Consider the following 19638-nt stretch of genomic DNA (forward strand, 5'->3'; position numbering starts at 1 on the left):
AAAGAAAGAAAGAAAGAAAGAAAGAAAGAAAGAAAGAAAGAAAGAAAGAAAGAAAGAAAGAAAGAAAGAAAGAAAGAAAGAGAAAGAAAGAAAATGAAACAAGAACACTTGGTACATAAGTGTGTCTAACTTAGAAGCAAAGTTTGTCTCTATAGTAAGGCTTAACCAGATGGAATCCTCAGGATGGTGAATGGATGGGGAGTAGGAGAGAGTGTGGATGAAAATCAGTTCACCGTCAGGATCACCACCCTGACTGGTCAATGCCGGATATATTGACCCGTGAATGCTTGCTTCACCTGAATCTGTAGGTATGCTTTCTAACTACCTCCCTTCTCCCTAACTTTCAGTATTCCTGGAAGCACAGGAGCTCCATGCAGGAAAATACAGTCACTGCATATTTTAAATGAGAACCACATTAACCGCTTTTCTATTTAGATTATACTTTAGACTGTAATATGCTAGGGTAGGAAAACAAAAAAGAAAAGAGACCCTTGATTTTTACCTTAAACGTGGTATGTATTCTTTTTCTTCATTTTTGCTAAACCTTTGGACACATATCTTTGTAACACTATGTAGCAAAAGAACTGATAATATGCAAAACACATCCAGCTTAAGCACTATGATGTCACAGACTATGTTTACAGTTGGAATAATGCCTTCAAGAAGGAAAAAGAAACCTTGATATGACATATGCCCCTGAACTGATTGTGAATACACAGTGACTCATATGCAAATATTAAGCACGTTTTAATTGTTTGCAATAATTTATCTTCAGGCAAATGTAAGTATTTCTATTAATAAATGCCTTTATTTTCTTTCTAATTGTCTCTTATTATTTAAATCCTGTCAGTCATTCTTTTCAATTCCAGGGAATAGTTTCTTTTAAGAGACCCTCTCTATTTATCAACTGGCGAAACGCTCAACTAAGTCTAAGCTGGGAATTTACCTCACTGAAATTTCCTCTTACCCCATAATCACCAAAGTTTAAACCTCGTTTCCTTTTTCTTTTATTGTTTTCATTATATATAAGTATGTCCAGTTTAGCTTGCTAGAGACTGTGAGCCCAAGAATGAGGCTTTAGTTCTCTCTTTGGAATAGTAAAATGTGCTACTGATTAAATCTACCTGTGGATAACTACAGACTGCCACATTTTTCTTCTCATGTAGCTGGGGTACAAATCCAGAAAGTTGGTTTTTGTTTTGTGGTGTTTTGTTTTTTAATTCAGGGCCTATTCTACTTTTCTAACACAGAAATGCTTTAAAGCCCTTTCAAGGGCAGATTTTTTTCGCTGAATAAACCCAGTGAAAGAATTGATCCATTTATTTTAAAAAGAAATAGCAATTTACTTTTAAAAGGTGTGGGAGGTTTTCGAATATGTCTTCGGACATTTAAAAAAAGATCAGTTTACAATTTACTAATAAATTGGTATTACTATTGTTTCAATTAGCCAGAATTTCAGTGGCTTTTTTATATCTAGCAAGATTTCAGAAAGGATTTCCTAGATAAGTTGCATTAATCATATAGCAATGATGTGACCATTTAAAATTTGTACAGTCTTCCTAATGAATTGTGCATCCCTGAAGACCTCTCAGAACTTGAAATAAAGTCACTAAAGAATTAGTACTGAGATGTCAGTGGTTACTTACATTTAGACAAACAACAACAAAACTCTGTTTAGATTCTATAGGTTTTAAAAATAGAATTTATTAAAATTAGCTCCTTACTATAAATATTACTAAGCAGTCTATGCATCCCTTCAAGAAGGATTACAAAACAAGAGTAATGGGTGTTCCTTGTAACTGGAGGTCTATTTGCTCTTGCAATTAGAGAAGAGGGAAGGAATCTTTTTCACTGGGGGAAGGAAAGATGAAAAATTTAAATATATCTCCTAACTTTGCTCTTCAGATGATGTTATAAGAACAATTAGCTATTTAATGAGGGTTGTCATTAATCAATATTTCTGTATGAGCAGATGGCATTGGAGTGGGTAATGGGGGTAGAAATACCCAATGGAAACCACAAGATAACACCTGTAAACATTCACAGAAAGCTGGGGAAACATGGATGAATGGGCTTCCCCTTCCAGGGCAGTGGCACAGGCCAGCAAAGACCTCAAAACTGAAGACTATTATTCAGGCCTCAAGAAAGCAGATAGTTCATGAATAATTTCTATTACAATTGCCCCAGTAACAAACACATAGTCCATATAAGCAACGCAATGCATGTAAAATCATGTGGGCTGTTAGAAAGTTTATTTTGGTTTTTTGTTTGTTTGTTTGTTTCAAGAAGATAATGTAGCTCTCTGCAAGGGTCTTCACAAGGGTACAACCTAGAAAAAACAGGAAAACTAGTGGCTGCGTAAAATAACTTGCTCCTCTCTCTCCTGATTCTGTCTGAACCAATATTTGATTATATTTTATTCAGGGGCACCTCAGCTTCAAGTAAAGCCAAAACTCCTTTGCAGATTGAGATGGGGGCTGAAGAAATCTATTCATTGTTTCTGTTAGTCTAGGAAATAGAAATTGTTTGGTTGTGACTTCAGGGTCAACCTGATTTTGCCCACCACACCAACTCATTCCACAGAGCAAGTTAGCTGGTTAGCTCTGGAAATAAAATATCAGCATCATTGCATCAGCATCACTGTACTACACCTTTGACCAACTGCCACTTCTTATCTAAATGTCATTCATTCGTTTTTCAAGATATGCCCTCAAGACCTGAGTCCTCTTTCACCCAGTTCATTAGTGATTGATAATCCTCAGTGGGGAACTTGCAGGAGTCAGATCTTGAAATACCTACGCACATGCAACAGGTGTCAGATAAGTAATGGTGCCTGAATCAGATTTTAGGTAAACCTAATATGATGTTAAAATCAAAACAGCTTGAACAAACTAAATCTTCAACTAATTTCCAGCATAGCTAAGCCCTAAAGTTTACTCAAAAACTGTAGTGTAATCTAGTTACTGTTTGGGATTATGATGGGAAGAAGAGAAGGGAGGAAACTTTTTTTTAATTTAATTTAATTTTATTTTTTTTAGCTATTCCTGCTGCTCTCAGTTTTCATCTTATTCACTGACGCTGGAAAATCTGGATTATTTCATACCCTTGAGTATTATTAGAGGCACAGCCTCTATCCAGAGGAGCAGAACCAACATGACCTTCAGACATCCCCTGAGTTTGTCTCTCTGTACCCATAAAACTCACTGAGGAACATGGCTTTGAAAGTGGGCCTGGGTATGAAGGTAAACAGGCTCTGCACGTGTTTATGACAATGCAGGATTAACTTTAATATTTAAGGAAAAAATGACTTTAGGAAAAGCAAGCTAAGACAAAAATAGTATCATAAAATATTTTCTCCTGATATTTAAAAAAACCCTCAAGAGTTTTTAACATTTATCCATCTATGTAACTTTGCTACAACCTGTCTAAATTCATTCTTTGTCTCTAATATTGAAATTCCCCTGGTCAACAATTTTGCTGATTTTTAAAATATTATTTTATCCACAAATCTTCATTGTGTCTTCTTCTTTAAATCAGTATGCACTTGCAAAAATATCCACCAAAATATTATTCTTATAAATATTTTGAACACGAAATTCATTCAGAACAATAACCAAACAAAACAAATCCCCCAGTGGCATAAAGCCCCAAATCTCCAGTTTCTCACATCTCCAGGAGAATTCCTGCAGTGAAAACAGCAATACTTGCACAGACAATATAAACTGTTACTCTGCTTGAAAAGTCACAAGGGACTACACAGGAAGAGCTGACTCTATATTGCTGTTTTCCTTTACAGTTCTAAATACAGGGACAACTTTCACTGCGGAGCTCTGACTTACATGAATGTTTTGTAATGGAAGCCAGTGCATTCAAACCATTTAAAAGCAAATTATGTGATCATCTTGCCATTGCAACATGATTTGAATTTTTGTGGACCATTTGTTATAAAGGTCCACTAAAGCACCAGAAGATATTAAGTCTCTCTTTAGAGTTTGTCTTATTTTCTTCTTAGTAGGAGATGGTTCTGGGCACTTAAGGGTCACATTTAGAAAAGTAACATCATGAATATACATTCTTAAAATCACAAGTGCACATGAACACCTAAACCTTTTAACTTACGAAAGTTAACAAAATTGCAATCGTTAATTTTAAATAAAATTTCTCATTTGGGGTATGTATCTAAGAAATAAGTGCTAACACTTTTGCAAAAACTGTGGGAACACAGTTATTTATTAAATATTTCAAGTCCAGAGGGATCACTTTTTTCTCATTTTTTTCTATAAAAACTGGTTCATTGTCCATATTTAGTTTACATATGTCATTTAGAATCCACTTACTGTTAGATGCTGGAACAGCCACGCCCTCATGATATTTGTGGCTACTTTGGGAAAGATGCCACGCTTTTTGTGACGCTTTTTGTCCTTATCAGGGTCATCATCGTCACCTGTGCTGGGGGAAGCTACACTGTTGTCCAAGCCATCACCTGCAAACATAGTGAATCAAATTTTGACTGATACTACCTTGACATGTATTATTCAAATAGAATGCCTTTGGATATAAACAAAACCAAAAGAGCAAATTTAAATGATTAATAGTTTCTTTGGTACTGTTTTTTTGTTGTGTTTTGTTTTCCAAAACAAGGAGAAAGAACAAGGCCTAGGCTCAAGAGTAGTCAGGTCTAAAGAACGTCTTCCAAAGAACATTGCCAAAAGTCAAAGGGAACGGAGGGAAATAGCCAATCCCCTTGTGACTTTGTTGCTATGGTAATTATTCCAATATGTATAGCTGAGACAGGTTAAGTGTAACTCCTACTGGGGAGTTAAATATGGTGGCAGTCATTAGCAGTGGCGCTATGGCTGCCTGGGAATTCAAATCCCACAGTCATTGACATTGACTTGTGAGAAGATTCATTTAAGATATCAACTATTTCCACAAGTGATCTATCTTAAGACTAGTTAAACTAGGATGGGGAAATGTAGGTAATCCATCATATAAGCAGTTTGACATAGGAATGCTTCAAATAAAATACAATTTTTCTTGTAATAGAGAGAAAGCATCAAGTTTAGTAAGGGAAAAACCCCGACATAGTTTCTTAATTAAAAAAACAATTACTGTGTAAATAAAATAAGGTAATGCTAAATTAACAGTAAATTGGAATTGTATTACACTAATAATTCAGGCAGTTTCTAAAATTCGTGCTAGGTTGAAATTTTTCACACTGAAAAATCAGCTGCTAACATATTCCTCTATATTGGATCCTATTTTTCTATTGATTTTTATTATAACATTTACACTTTTTCTTCTAGAAAACATTTTGGCTCTGTGACATAATGAAATTAAAAAACATAGTATTTCTCTTTTATAATGCCATGTTTAATAAGAAAAAATAAAAATTTAACCCGTATAACTGTTCAAAAAAAGTTACAAGGTACAAATGGAAAGTAGGTATTTTTTTGCCTTGGCTTCAAAGTCAAAAAGGAAAACAACAAAGGACAAGACCCATTACACGAAAAAGTAGCTTAGCTCAGTCAACCGTTCTCTTAGAAACCGACAGGTTGATCTGGGCCCAAAAGGAAGAGCTATAGCAGCCAGGCTTAGAAATGAGGTAAAAAAAATATACCCAAGAGCACATTCACTGGGTTAAATAAGTCACTGGAGAGCCATCTACATGACCCAAAGAACCTGATACTTTGGTAAGACAAGTTTCCTGCACATAGCCTCAGGTTCATTTCCATGGCTTCACGAATTTCTGTATTTCTCATTTCTGTTACTAGGTCCTACATAAAAAAAAAATTCTCTAGTTCAATTTTAGTTATTTCTGTCTAATCTATAGTAGGTATGTTGCAACTAATCAACTGTTCTTAACAGCTCCCTCAGCAGACCCATCTCTCTCCTGTGAAAAAAAAGAAAAGTGTCCCTCAATATTTTTTTTTCAATTGCCTTAACTGGTACTGAGATGAAGTTTAGAAAGCTTGTTGGGTGAGGAACAGACTAATTCCAACATTTCTACTATTATTACAGAATATGCTATAAATGCAAAACTTCTGCAAAACTTTTCTGATTCTAAATTTTTATTCATTACAAATCCATAATTTTATTATATTTAAAACCCATCTATTTTGTTAAAAGTTTCACGGAATCATAGCTTGTGTTCACTTGGAAAAGATCATGAAAACCCACCACTCCAAAGCCATCACTGTATCAGTGAAGAAAATGCTGTGTTCCCTGACTGGGTCAAGGTCATGTACCCTGGCATGGAACTACTGGGGTCTGTGCTGTGCCAGACCCCGGCATCTGTACATTAGCACTCCTTCCACGCAACCAAACTCTTTATTTGCATAACCAAGTATTTTATGAGAAGTCCCCTTGGATTTGCCTAATAAATTCTTTGAAAGTCCAGTATTTAAACAGGCTTTTTATTCAGAGAAGCAATTCACCATATAAAATAACAATTCATTAAAGAAACATGAGAAAAGAAAACAACTCAACAGCATTTAAATTTTCAATGGGCTAATCCACTTTCAATATGCAAAAGGTAACCAAGGAAAGGACATATACGACTTGACCATTGATTAAAAATGAAGAGCTTATAACCTAACAATACTGTTTTCACCACCTCCCCATGATTATTTTCCACCTTTAAAAAAAAACAGCCTTTTTATCCACCTCAAACCCCTTCAGATTAATTTAGCAAGCAATGCCTAGTGCCTGCCTAGAAGAGAATTCATTGATAATTTATGGAAATATCTACTATAATCCAGCAGAGATGACTTTTTTCCAGCTTTGTGCATCAATAGATAATCAAGGCCTTAAAGCAACCTTAGCTTCCCATTACCTCAGGCAAAAGAATTCCTGAAAGCGTGCCTTGAGGGCACCTGAATTATATACTCCATTAGGAGAGGAAGGCTTTCTGCATTCCATGTGTAACACTCACCAGAACCTTTCCTGTTTATTTCTGCTGTATGAAAGCAGAAGCATTAGGAACAGAATTTTTTAAGTGAAGACTTATGTAGATACAATGGAGAAACCTTTCAAGCAGGAGCCAGATCACCCCCTTCAGTCCCTGGCAGTGACCTCTCCTGAATAAAAGGTTTCTATTACATCATTAGCTCAAGCCAAAAACAGCCTTGGCTTAATGCACAGTTTGTTCTTCCTACTGTTTTTAGGCAAATACAGCTACTTTACTCCCATCTGGGAGGGAAATTACACTGCTGGGTTGTAATCTAAGACAAGATTTTCATTGGAAGCAAATGCTTTCAATCCAGTGTAAATACTGGTGCATGTTCAGAAAAGCCTAAAACAATAAACCCTGCTCCTTTCCGACACAAGTTAGGGAAATGGAGAAGATGGGGAAGGAGAAGAGCAAAATAAAACAGACTATTCTAAAAGCAAACACTTTCATAGATTTTAATAAATTGTTTAACCTCGTCCACTTTCTAAAATTGAAAATTGATCTGGAAATGTCTCAACCTCAGAGGAAAGTCTAAATGGTCAATTGTACCTTTAGCATTTCCATTCACTTCGCAATTTGATACAGTCACCTCATTGTGGTCTCTCGAGAATTTCTTTCCTTTTTTATTTTTGAGATCACTAAACAAACTTGGAGAACCGCCGGCCGACCACACGGCAGCAGGCAGCAGCTCTGAACCACATTTGTAAAATGTCAGCAGTGACTTCATTCCTGGAGCTGACTTCTCCTGCCGCCAAATGAAGGCAAACTGAAAAGGTGGAAATAATCATAAAAATGATGCTAGTCCATAAACAAGCTTACAGCCTCATTAGGATAGCAGTAGGCTCCAGTGGGTGATTTATGCTCGTTTTGCTGTTGCTATGAGGAAATGCCATAGGGCGACTTTAGCCAACCGCTAATGGTTTCTGACAGCTTCTTAGCAACTAGTGCAAGCAACGTTGTGGCGTTTGCTAGTGACAGAAACTGAAAATGTCATATTATCTGCCCATGTGTCATGAAGTCCGTGTGGCAATTAACTAGCAGGCCAGTGACTGAGGGGCCAGAGGCTCCTGAAAATGGCCTTTGGCTATGCAGAGGCAGCCGCCGGGGCTGCGCACACACAGGCCGCACATATGCAACATTCTAATGCAGAAATCCACTCCCTGCAACTTCCTGGGCTCTGATGAGACCGGGCGACTCCAATCTCTTTTTTCCCCCCTCAGTGAAGTGAAACTCTGGGTTCCTCTCTCTCTAGGCACAGGCTCGGGCATTATCAGAAGACTCTAAAGCAATCTGCTTTCATATGATTATCCGAATGGCTCCTTAATTGGCAGTACCTGGTTCTGTGCCTCTTGGATGCTGGACTCAAAGGTGCTAGCTACAGTACTTTGCTACTCTCTCACAAATTAGTCTAAAAGGATTTAAGATCACTGGAGCAGACTCATTGCCTGTCAGATTTCAAGGAGCAGAGGAACTCTGCACAGCAACAAGACACTATTTAAAAAACACACCAGATTTCTAACGAGCAGGGGGAGAATCTTGGCCACACTTTTCAGTTTCCGAGCTATCAAAACCATGCACTATATGTCAAACTGTCAAACCTTTCAGCGTGGGCCATTTGCCCTTTCAAATAATATTTAAGAATTGTTTTTACAAAATTTTATAGGCCATGGTCTAGTGAAAGAGGCCAACCAACAAAGAAAGGAATTTGTACTACAATTCGTCTACGGACAATTTCTTGTGAGACCTGGGCCTGTCCCTACGGAGCAAGGCAGGTGACCTGTGGCAGCTCCCAGGCTGTCAGAGAGCTCAGATTTCAAACACGCTCAACTCAAACATCCCGAGTCGCCTATTTAAGCATGCCCAGGCATTTAGACTGTGCTATCTCGTGCCTTTCAAGGCAGGATAAAGCGGCATTTATCGTATTCAGGCCATTCAATGGGTCAGACTGACCGTGTCAGCAGGGGCTCCTCTCCGGCAGGTCAAAGCCTTGCTCCCATTTTTTTCTCTCTCTACTAACTCCTTCTGTCCTCTCAGGACTGCTGTTCCCCTAAATCTACTCAGAGTGAGACAACAAAACCCAAAGCAGCTCCTAAGATTTACATCACAACTGATCAGTACTTCCTGTATCAGTGGGTACAGGATCAGGTAAAAATAAAATGGGTTGTCTGTTAGAGGGTTCTTTATGTCACAGAAGCAAAACTCCTAATTAAGGAGATGAACTTTCGACTGCCAGGGCAAATGAACGTGTAAGGTTGCGGACCCCCTTGTTTTTCTAGGAGCCATGCTGGAAGCCACAGTGACTTCAAGATCATTTTCATTTACAATTTTGTATTGAGACTCCGTAGTTTTGGGCCATATCCTCTCTTTAAACTTTACTTTTCTCTTCTTCCAGTGTTGAGGAATAGTGTTTAATCCCAAAATGTACCTAGACTCAAAAATCAGGCCATTTATAGTTGTATCTTTTGATATTGAGTAAATTCGGTTGTGCCTTGAAAGTTTTCCAAATGGTCCATTCAAAAGTATGCTTATGAATGTATAGCTCCTGTTGTAAGGTGGCTACATTTTCATGCAAATAGGATATTGTTGCATGATCTGATTGTCAGCGAAAAGAAAGCTCAACATGAAGGTTTCTTTTTTCTCTTGCATGTTTCTCCCATAGAGTATCTACATGAGGGAAAATGGCATCTCACCCCTTAAAAAGTGTGTAGAACATCCCTGCCTTGCTCGTGGCAGTTGACAAAAACATCCCATCAATATGGAAAGGCTGGGTTTCCTTTATAGTGGCCTATTTGGGTGTGCCTGATGTCCAGGGTTATTAGGAAAAATGTAACAACTACCCCAAACCTATTTCTCCAGGACATGGTTGAGTCTAGGTAGCCAGAATTCAGGTGGGATAATGTTTCTGTGGTATGTTAAGAGGATAAATGGTGAGAATTATAGACATCCCTTCTTCGGGAACTAGCTGGAACACTTCAGGGGTCTTAAGGAGATGTTTTATCTTCATTTAGAATGTATAATAGCTGCCAGAATGATTTTTCTAAAGCACACATCTCATCATATCACCCTGGTACTTAAAATCCTTTGGTGGCTACCCTTTGCCTTCAGAATAAAGGTTATGCTTCTTAGCCTGGTGTGGAAGGCTTTTCATGATCTCTCTCCTGGGTGTTTTTCCAGCCTAGCATTTGCCAAGTCCCCATATGCACTGGCACTCACAGCCCCATCTCTGGTCCTGAGCAGACTTGAAGTTCTCAAGGCACCATGCACTGCTCTCTCTACCTCTTTGAATTTCCTTATGCTAGTCCCTTTCCCTGCAGCAGTCTTCCCTTGCTTCCCCTAATGACATGACAAACTTCCTGGTGACCTTTATGGCTCAGCTCAATAGCCATCTCCTCTAAGAGGTATTTGCTGGACTACAGCTGATTTAGTGACACCCCAATCCCACCCACCAACTGGGTGATTTTTCTTTTCCTGGCATTCCTCCATCCTAACACTCTGCTAAAACTCTTTATTTCCATATATCTTTCCCTGATTTGACTACAGGGTCTGAGAAGGCAGGGACCAAGTCATGCACCTCTCTGCTCTCAAATCCTGATGTTACTCCAGTGTACAGTGTACAAACTTGTTCACCGCTTGTAAAATGAAAAAATGAATGTATCTTTTACACTATAGGAAGAAAACCACAGTTTCCATTTTCATCCCTTACATTTCTTTCTGAGACATACCTAAATTAAACTCTTGAAAAATATTCACCAATGAAAATTAATAAACAACTATAAGAAAACATACAAGAAATACATTCCCCATAGCTGGGATATTTCTTCTAAACCTTTAAGATCATCTTGCACCAAAGATGGACTAAGAGTTAAGGTATCAGAATCCTTCATGATGTCTACCATAGCCTTTCAGAAATATATCACTACTTTCTGCAATTATAATTTAAAATCATTTACTTAACTAAAATTTCATGCTGTTTGTGCATCTTTTCTGAGCAAAGGTTGTTTCTTTCTGCATTTTTTCCCAGTGAATTAATTATATCCCCCTCTTTACACATTTCCCAGGTTTGCCATAGCTGAGAAACTCAGTTGTTTCTAAGCAGACAATTTGATCCTCAGCTCAAACTTCAGGCCAGCATTTTAAACATCAAACATCTGATGTTAAATATATAAAACTCTAGAACTCTGGCTTTCCTTGATTTTTTCAAGTAATTGTATTAGCTTTTCCCTGAAGACATAATACAGCCCCTTAAGTCTTTTCTTTTTTTCTTTTTTAAGAATGTTAGGCCAGGTGCGGTGGCTCAAGCCCGTAATCCCAGCAGGAGGGCGGGATTTGGGAGGCCGAGGCGGGTGGATCACAAGATCAGGAGATCGAGACCATCTTGGCTAACACGGTGAAACCCCGTATCTACTAAAAATACAAAAAATTAGCCGGGCGTGGTGGCGGGCGCCTGTAGTCCCAGCTACTCGGAGGCTGAGGCAGGAGAATGGCGTGAACCCGGGAGGCGGAGCTTGCAGTGAGCCGAGATCGCGCCACTGCACTCCAAGCCTGGGCGACACAGCCAGACTCCGTCTCAAAAAAAAAAAAGAAAAAGAAAAAGAATGTCTCACTCTGTTACCCATACTGTAGTGTAGTGGTGCGATCATAGTTCACTGCAGCCTCAAACTCCTGGGCTCAAGGGGTCTTCATGCCTCAGCCTCTAGAGTAGCTAGGACTACAGGTGCATGGCACCACACCCAGTTAATTTTTGGTAGAGACGGGGTCTCACTATGTTTCCCAGGCTGGTCTCAAACTCCTGGCCTCAAGCAATCCTCCTGCCTCAGCCTTCCAAAGTACTTGGATTATCTGTCTTAGACCCTGTGTCTGGCTAACCCCTTAAATCTTATTACACATTTTCAAGAGACACACACTATACTTCATATGTATATGAAGTATACAACTCTGTAGCCAATATACAAATATGTAATGATCCAAGTTTATCTTTAATTAGGATTCTGTTAACTCCTCGGCCTCACTTTTGTATCTCCTCTTATCTGTAGATATTTAAGGCTCCTTGTTCTTCTTAGCTCAAAGTGATTCCCAGTTAATCAAAGGAAAACAACAAAAGACGGCACACTCTCATATATTTTACCGCCCACAGCTTTCCTGAAAAATTTGAAGCAGTTCCTTTGGAAACCAAAATAAAGAGTTAGATGTGGGCACCTGCTGTGGCAGAGCTAAATTCTAGAAGAGGCTTAACGAGTGCCCTGCAGTACAGACATATCAGTGGCAATGACGGAAAAGATGGAGCTAAGAATGGTGGGGCTGTAGATTAAGATTAAGAATATACAAACTTTAAATAAATGTATTATTGGCACTTATAACAAGAAATGGCTCGATAAGCTTCCTAAAGTTGGCTCCACAGAGATCTGCCATCGAGCTTTTCCTTTCTAGCAGAATTTAGGTTTCTTAAATGGTGACAAGAAATTGTTAATAGTTAAGCCGGGCACGGTTGCTCACGCCTATAATCCCAGCATTTTGGGAGGCCGAGGCGGGCGGATCATCTGATGTCAGGAGTTCAGAAGCAGCCTGGCCAACACAGTGAAAGCCCATCTCTACTAGAAAAATACAAAAATGGGCCAGGTGCAGTGGCACGTGCCTGTAATCCCAGCTACTCGGGAGGCTGAGGCAGGAAAATCGCTTGAACCCAGGAGGCAGAGGTTGCAGTGAGCTGAGATCGCATCACTGCACTCCAGCCTGGGTGACAGAGTAAGACTCCATCTCAAAAAAAGAAAGAAATTGTTGATAGTTAACCAGTGTGGAACGAACTCACAGCCTTTTTCTGCCCTTTAGTGGACTCCTGACATCACAGAAACCTAAAGGAAGACATGGAGAGTGAGAGCCTGGAGAAAATGCTTCTTCCTGTGAATTTACTGCTCCCTCTCCTCCGCTAAAGGGTAAAATGTAGCATTTAAAAATATGCCCCATATATGTAACCATCTTTTGCATAAAGTCATTCTTGTTATATCGTTCATTCATTTAACAAAAGCATATCGATATCCCCAACACTAGGCCAACACTTAGGGATATAAATGGTGAACAAAATCAGAAGGAGTTTCTGTTTCTATCAAGCTTTCCAGTTAGAGGGCACTAAAGTTAAATTAATTACAGTAATAAAGGTACAACTGCAAACTGAAGCTCTTAATTGGAGAAAAGTACACATCTCTGAGTGCGTGAAACAAAAAGACTTGACTTAGGCTGGAGTGATCTTGAGCAGAAATCTAAAGGGTGGAGAAAAGTCAACTACATGTAGTGGGCAGCCTAAAAGGGGAGAGGGCAGAGGTGAGCATTCCAGGCCAAAGGAAGAACATGTACCAAGACCTTGTGTGGCTGGAGGATCTGGAACCTGGGAAAGCAAAATAAGATGATGCTAGAGAGATAAGAGGAGCAGGTTGTAGGTGTTCATTTCTAGGGTTCTAAGAGTCATGACCTATCAGTGAGTCATGAGTATCTATGGGGTCATGAGTGTTCTCTCCATTGCATGCCCTAATATGATGTAAATTTTGTCAAACAATGCCTCACTCCCCAGTCTCTTTCTAGTTCAACCTAACAAATCACCTGATTGCAAATGAAGTTTAAAGAATGGGGGACAATGGAAAAGCAATGAGTCCGTTCAGGTAGACCCCAATTTAGGCACAAATTCCATTCTGACATGAATTGGTAAGTTGTCCTCTTGGACATTTCAAATGCATTTTTGCATAGAAGCCAGTTGTGAATGCTGTCAGGTTCCAAAGCCAGTTCATCAAAGTAAAAGTAATTATTAAGTGAATAAAGCTCTAACTGATATCTGAGCTCTGGGTGCAGGAAGAAAGTATAAGAATAAGGGGGAAGAGGAGTTTCTTCTCATAATCCTGTGCACAGAGCCAGTCTAGAAAAATGTTAAACTATGTGCAATTGCCCTGAGCACCTCCCTTTCTGTATCTTTCTTCCACTGCATGGTATCCCTCCCCTAGAGTTTCCACATGCTACAGTGCTTTGAAGAGGCTCTTGGCCTCCCACTATGGTTACTTCACCTGGACCCATTCTTCTCCTGCTCTGAATTGACCCTCTTCATCTCCCAACAATCAAAATGCCCATTGTTTCAGGCTTGTTAATACAAGCCAGACTTCAGGTAAAAGCCATCTCAAAGAACTAATTTGGATGGGGATAAAATGACTGATGTCCTCCTCACCTTCCCAAAAATGTTGGCATCTTTAAAAGATCTGTTATTGCAAATGAGCAAATCTTTAAATGGCAGAATTTTAGGTAAAGTAATAAGCAAAGGTTTCTAAAACATGCAGCTCCTGTTGGGATTTGTTTTTTAATCAACAGATGCCATTCTTATAAAAGAGTTCATGGTCAGCTTCCAAACCGATCATTACATTCTGCCGTCCCTCCCCTCCATTCCCCTCTGTTTCCCCACAATCCCTGCCATTTACGCCTGCCTAGATTTGGGAAGCCATGTGTTTCGGACCACTTCAAGTTTTTCCACAGGAATTTCAGTGACCTTCTGTGGATGTAACACAATGAGATACAAGTAAGAGATCTAGGCTGAACATCTGTATGTATATCTAGGTCATTCATAATTCGAGTATTATAAGTCAGGGATTTCCACCCTGTTGAAATAAATGTGGAATAACTTCTTTACTATAAATAATTCCTTTAGTTAAGTTTCTATCACTTCATGAGTCTTCACTTTCAACACAAATAATGTATAAAACATAACTGGGTGAAAAACATGGAAAGAAATCAAATAACTGAGACCCAGAATGAAAATATTTACTAGGTTTTCATAGAATGAAAAAAAAATTGTCAAGATGTGAATGTGCATTGGATGGGATTAAAGGAAGATAGCAGACTGTCTACATTTATAAAAATTAAGAATTGTCCATTGGAGTTTGTCAGTGTTCAGATTTATAGTTTGCTTAAGATTTATTTCATGTAAGCGTTCATATAAGTAAAGTACCATGGACACATCCAACATACAACAAGAAACTGGATAAATTTTCCAAGGTTTTTTTTCTGAATCATTTTACTTTGTTCTTTTGAGATATGAATACCTTTTCCTAGTAATTCAATATGACATTTTGACTTGAATTCCCCTCAGGGGAGCAACAGCAAACTAGTTGCCTACACACAGAGCACAAACAGCAATGATGAATAGGAAAGAAAAAAAAACACAGATTTTACTCATTTTTCATCTATTCAGCACTTTTTCTTTTTTTTTACAACTAAACACCCTGAAAAAATCCCTGCAAAAACAGCATAACTTTTTAATGGAGTCTTAGAGACTTCAGGATGTGAGTATACTGCAAAATATTACTGAAATCTATATATTTACATTATCAGTAAAACAAAATGGAAATCCCTCAATCTTTTTCTCATGAAATAAAGAAAATACACTTTCAAGTACAAAGGTAAAACACTACAAAAGTCATAAACTTTTATTTTGAATCAACAGCTCAGAAAGAATTTTAGGAACCAGTACCTTGCCTATTTATTAAAGTTATTTTAGTAATGCTAGTTCATTGCTCATAATATGCTCCCCAAAATACATATAAATGCTCTGTTAATGAATGGTCATAAACTTCTACATAACCACAAAAATAGATCATTTTAGGAAAAAAAGTGTCCCATATAGGATCTCACAGACAGGCAGACACACACACATGAACACACACACTCACACAAACACAAATACACACACACACATATACACAAACACATTTATTTTTGTGATATCTGCAAAAGCTTGCTATATAGTTTAGTTTTAAACTTCTATATTACTCTGCATATGTATTTATTATGCATGTATGTATGTGTATATATACAAACACTTTTACATGACAAGATAGCATTTATTTATCTGAGGTCACTTTTTCAACAAACTCAATTAAATAAAATACACTTGAAAAGTAGGATTTGAAAAATAAAAAAGCTGGCCAGGCACAGTGGCTCATGCCTATAATCTCAGCACTTTGGGAGGCCAAGGTGGGCGGATCACTTGAGGTCAGGAGTTCTAGACCAGCCTGGCCAAGATGGTGAAACTCTGCCTCTACTAAAAATACAAAAATTAGCTGGGCATGGTGATGCACACCTGTAATTCCAGCTACTCGGGACGCTGAGGCAGGAGAATCGCTTGAACCTTGGAGGCAAAGGTTGCAGTGAGCTGAGATCGAGCCACTGCGCTCCAGCCTGGGTGACAGAGTGAGACTCTGTCTCAATAAAAAACAACTTAAAAATGAATAAAAATTAAAAAAGCTTTCTGACATCCAGATTAGAAGCGGTGCTTCTCAACATGGGCTACATTTAAATCATGTAGTAGCTTTTACAAATACTGATGCCTACAATGCACTCAAGACCAATTAAATCAGTTTGGGAGGTGGGGTAAGATTTCAGCATTAGTGACTGTTAAAGCTCCAAGTTGATTATAAAATACAGACAAGCTTGAGAACCAATGGATTACAATCATAGATTATATGTGGTAAAGCTCGTATATTTTCTACAGAGAAATGACCATAAGACCCTCAAAGAATAGTTACATTTAATTTAGATGCAGTTCTCAAGTTTGCTCATCTAGCTTCTAGTTTCATAGTTTGTAGGCTGAGAGCTTTGTCAAAATATAAGATGATAAAGAGGCAAAAGACAAGAACCTAAAAGGCATTGCACACAAGGCCCTTTTAGCATAGAAAAAAAAGAGCCATAGAAATGTTTAACAGGCTGCGTAAACAAGGAAATCTATAGCACAGTGCATAAACTCATACGTCCACTGACTTTAAATTATTTTTAAGTGTTATAATCAGATATGAGAGAGTTATGTGTAGAGTGGAAACATTTTCATCAAGAATGTCCCTAAAAGTTACAATATTTAAAAAGGTACAATTCTGTTCATCCGGACCACATCTTTCCTGACTGACACCAGATACACTAGGATAACACGTCTGTATTCCGTAGAAGCGGTTTTTTTTACCTATGTACCCTCACTTCGCTGGTCTGTGTGGCTAGACAGACCAGAGCCTGCACAGCAATGAGCATTATGAGTTGGCTACATGGGTTGCAACCAGTCCACTGTCTGGCTCTTCCTGGCTTCTTGGGAATCTTCTCTCAAGGCACTCTCCTGTTCATCCCTCACTGATGCCTTTCTATTCTGCTTTCAGCCTGTAAGAAGGCGTGGGGGAAGGTAAAGGTGTGTGCAGATAGGGCAACCTGAGAGCTAATGATAGAGAATGAGGGATGAGAGAGTCAATCCTAGGATCAGGCAGAAGTTGGAAGGAAAGGAAATTCCCCCTTTTTTCAAGGGGGAAAAAAAGAGATGCTATTCTGTCCAGGTAGATTTATTTGCAGACAAAGTGAAATGGAAGAAGATTGTGAAAGGTGGATTAGCAAGTGTGTGGGGAGAATGAACATATATTAAATATAGCTAGAAGAAAAATGTGCAAGAAAGAAGTTGGGATGAAAAAAATAGACTTATTATTCTCTTACTGCAAATCCATCTGAAAATCCAATCATTTCTCAAAACAAAGGTTGAGAATTACTGGCATGCATCAATGATTGCATCTGACCTTCTCTCCTTTGATTATCTGAGGCTACAGTTCTTTTGTGAATTTGTAGTGCCAGTCAAACCTGCCACTCAGTTAGTTAGGGACACGGACTTGTTTGAGAATAATTGTACTTCACAAAGTTTGGTTACTTTGGTGGGCACAGTAAAGATAAAAGTAACTTTCTAGAGCAGTGCTGCTCAAACTTTCATGCGCATGCGAAACAGCTGGGATCTTGTTAAAATGCAGATTTAGATTCAGTAGGGAGGAGCTTGAGATTCTGCATTTCTAACGAGCTCCCAGGGACTGCCTAGGCTGCACTGCCAGTCCAAGGACCACACTGTGCATCTTAACAAGGTTCTGGAGAATCTTCCCCTCAGGGCAAATAAAGCTAGAAAGTGTGTTGGATGCACATGAATGCCTGACTGAAGTGGGATGTGCGGACAGCCTCCAGTCACTCCAGGCAAAGAAGACTGTAGCTGCACCCACTGGACAAGAATGGGACAAGGCTCCTCTGAGCCCCATTTTGAGTAGGTGACCTCATGGGTATCTCTAAGACTAACTGACCTATCAGAACAAGCCAGGATGAATCCCAGCTCCTCCTATTAGCACTGCAGGCCTCTCTCCCCTTTATCTCCTCAACCTGTACAATATCTCACTTCTTGCCTCCTACGTTGGAGGTATTATAAGAGAATAGCTTAGCTTCTTGGGTTCTTTGTCTGGGCTCATGTAAATCCCAGCTTTACCACTTAATAGCTGTGTGACCCTGGGCAAGTTATTTAACCTCTCCAAAGCCCTGTTTCACCGTTTCACTGCTCTGGAAACAATGAACCTAGTAATAGTACTTACACCTTAGAGTTGTGAGGCAGATGAAATAAAATCCGCTATATAAAAATGTTTCACACATCGTCTGGCAGCAGTGGCTTAGGTCAGCGAATGTGAGTTCTTATGTTTGTTTTGCTAGTGAGTACACCATTTGAACAGGGGAACATTAATCTCAATCCCCCACTCAAAGCTCCGAAATGACCATTGCTACTCTAGTCATCTCTCCCCGTCCCATTCCCATTTCTAGGAGTGTAACTTTTCTAAAATATCTACACCCACTCTCCTATCATGGCATACCATTTTTTTTTCTTTTCTGTTGTTTTCTTTTCTTTTTCTTCTCCCCCGCCCTGCCCCCAGCCCTGCCCCCCGCCAAAAAAAAAAAGCCTTGAAAAGTGACTTGGAACTTCGCAAGTGTGCTTCAGAATGAAAATGGGTGGCAGTGCTCCCTAAACAGTCCCATCACATTAAGCTGGCAGCCAATTGGTGGATGAGGATACACTGGAAAGCAATTTTTACTAATGCAAGTTTTCATTTCCCACATGAAATAGGTTAATTTATGACAACTCGCCCTCTGCCTTCTAAATAATATTTCTGCAGTAGTTTTAATTTTTTATTTTATTCATCTTATTTTAGAGACAGAGTCTCACCATGTTGCCTGGGCTGCTCTCGAAGTCCTAGGCTTAAGCAAATCTCCTGTCTCAGCCTCCTAAAGTGCTGGAATTACAGGCGTGAGCCACCATGCCAAGCCTCTGCAGTAGTTTTCAACAGCAAAGATTTTTGTTTTACTGATATGGAAAAAAGTTGTATCATTTAAGCAAGTATCTTTCAGATCCAGGAAATGTGAGACACACTACAGAAAAACAGGGCTAACTTTCTATCTCTTCTCTAGACAGTAAGAATAATAGAAACACTACTAAAAAGTAACATTTATTGAGCACTTACTATATACCGGAAACTGAGATTGGCATTGATCTTCGATTAATTAATTTTCACAATCCTTGCTTTTCTAAATTATCTCATTTGATCCTTCCAATATCCCTAACGCACAGATAAGGAAATAGGCAGCTATGCAGATAAGGAATACAAATTCTTGTGGATTCAACCCAGATCTGACTTGAGGCTAAACTCCTAACCATTCTACAACTACCCTTTCCATTTACTCCATTAGAGTCAATGATAATGATCAAGGTGCATTTTTTTTTTTTTGAGACGGAGTCTCGCTCTGCCGCCCAGGCTGGAGCGCAGTGGCGCGATCTCCGCTCACTGGAAGCTCCGCATCCCGGGTTCATACCATTCTCCTGCCTCAGCCTC

The 19638-nt window shown here is 39.0% G+C and overlaps 1 protein-coding gene across 3 annotated transcripts in view; it reads right to left on the reverse strand.

Annotated features, from left to right (window-relative positions):
- MEIS1 (Meis homeobox 1) overlaps positions 1–19638 on the reverse strand; it is a 138745-nt gene that overhangs the window by 56016 nt on the left and 63091 nt on the right. For all 3 annotated transcript variants that reach the window (XM_011945285.1, XM_011945286.1, XM_011945287.1), the window contains one exon: positions 4338–4483. In XM_011945285.1, coding sequence (XP_011800675.1) covers positions 4338–4483 — 146 coding nt within the window. The remainder of the gene's footprint in view (positions 1–4337; positions 4484–19638) is intronic.

This window comes from Colobus angolensis, unplaced genomic scaffold (genome assembly GCF_000951035.1).
Source record: "Colobus angolensis palliatus isolate OR3802 unplaced genomic scaffold, Cang.pa_1.0 Scaffold24, whole genome shotgun sequence".
In the NCBI taxonomy this organism is placed as follows: domain Eukaryota; kingdom Metazoa; phylum Chordata; class Mammalia; order Primates; family Cercopithecidae; genus Colobus; species Colobus angolensis.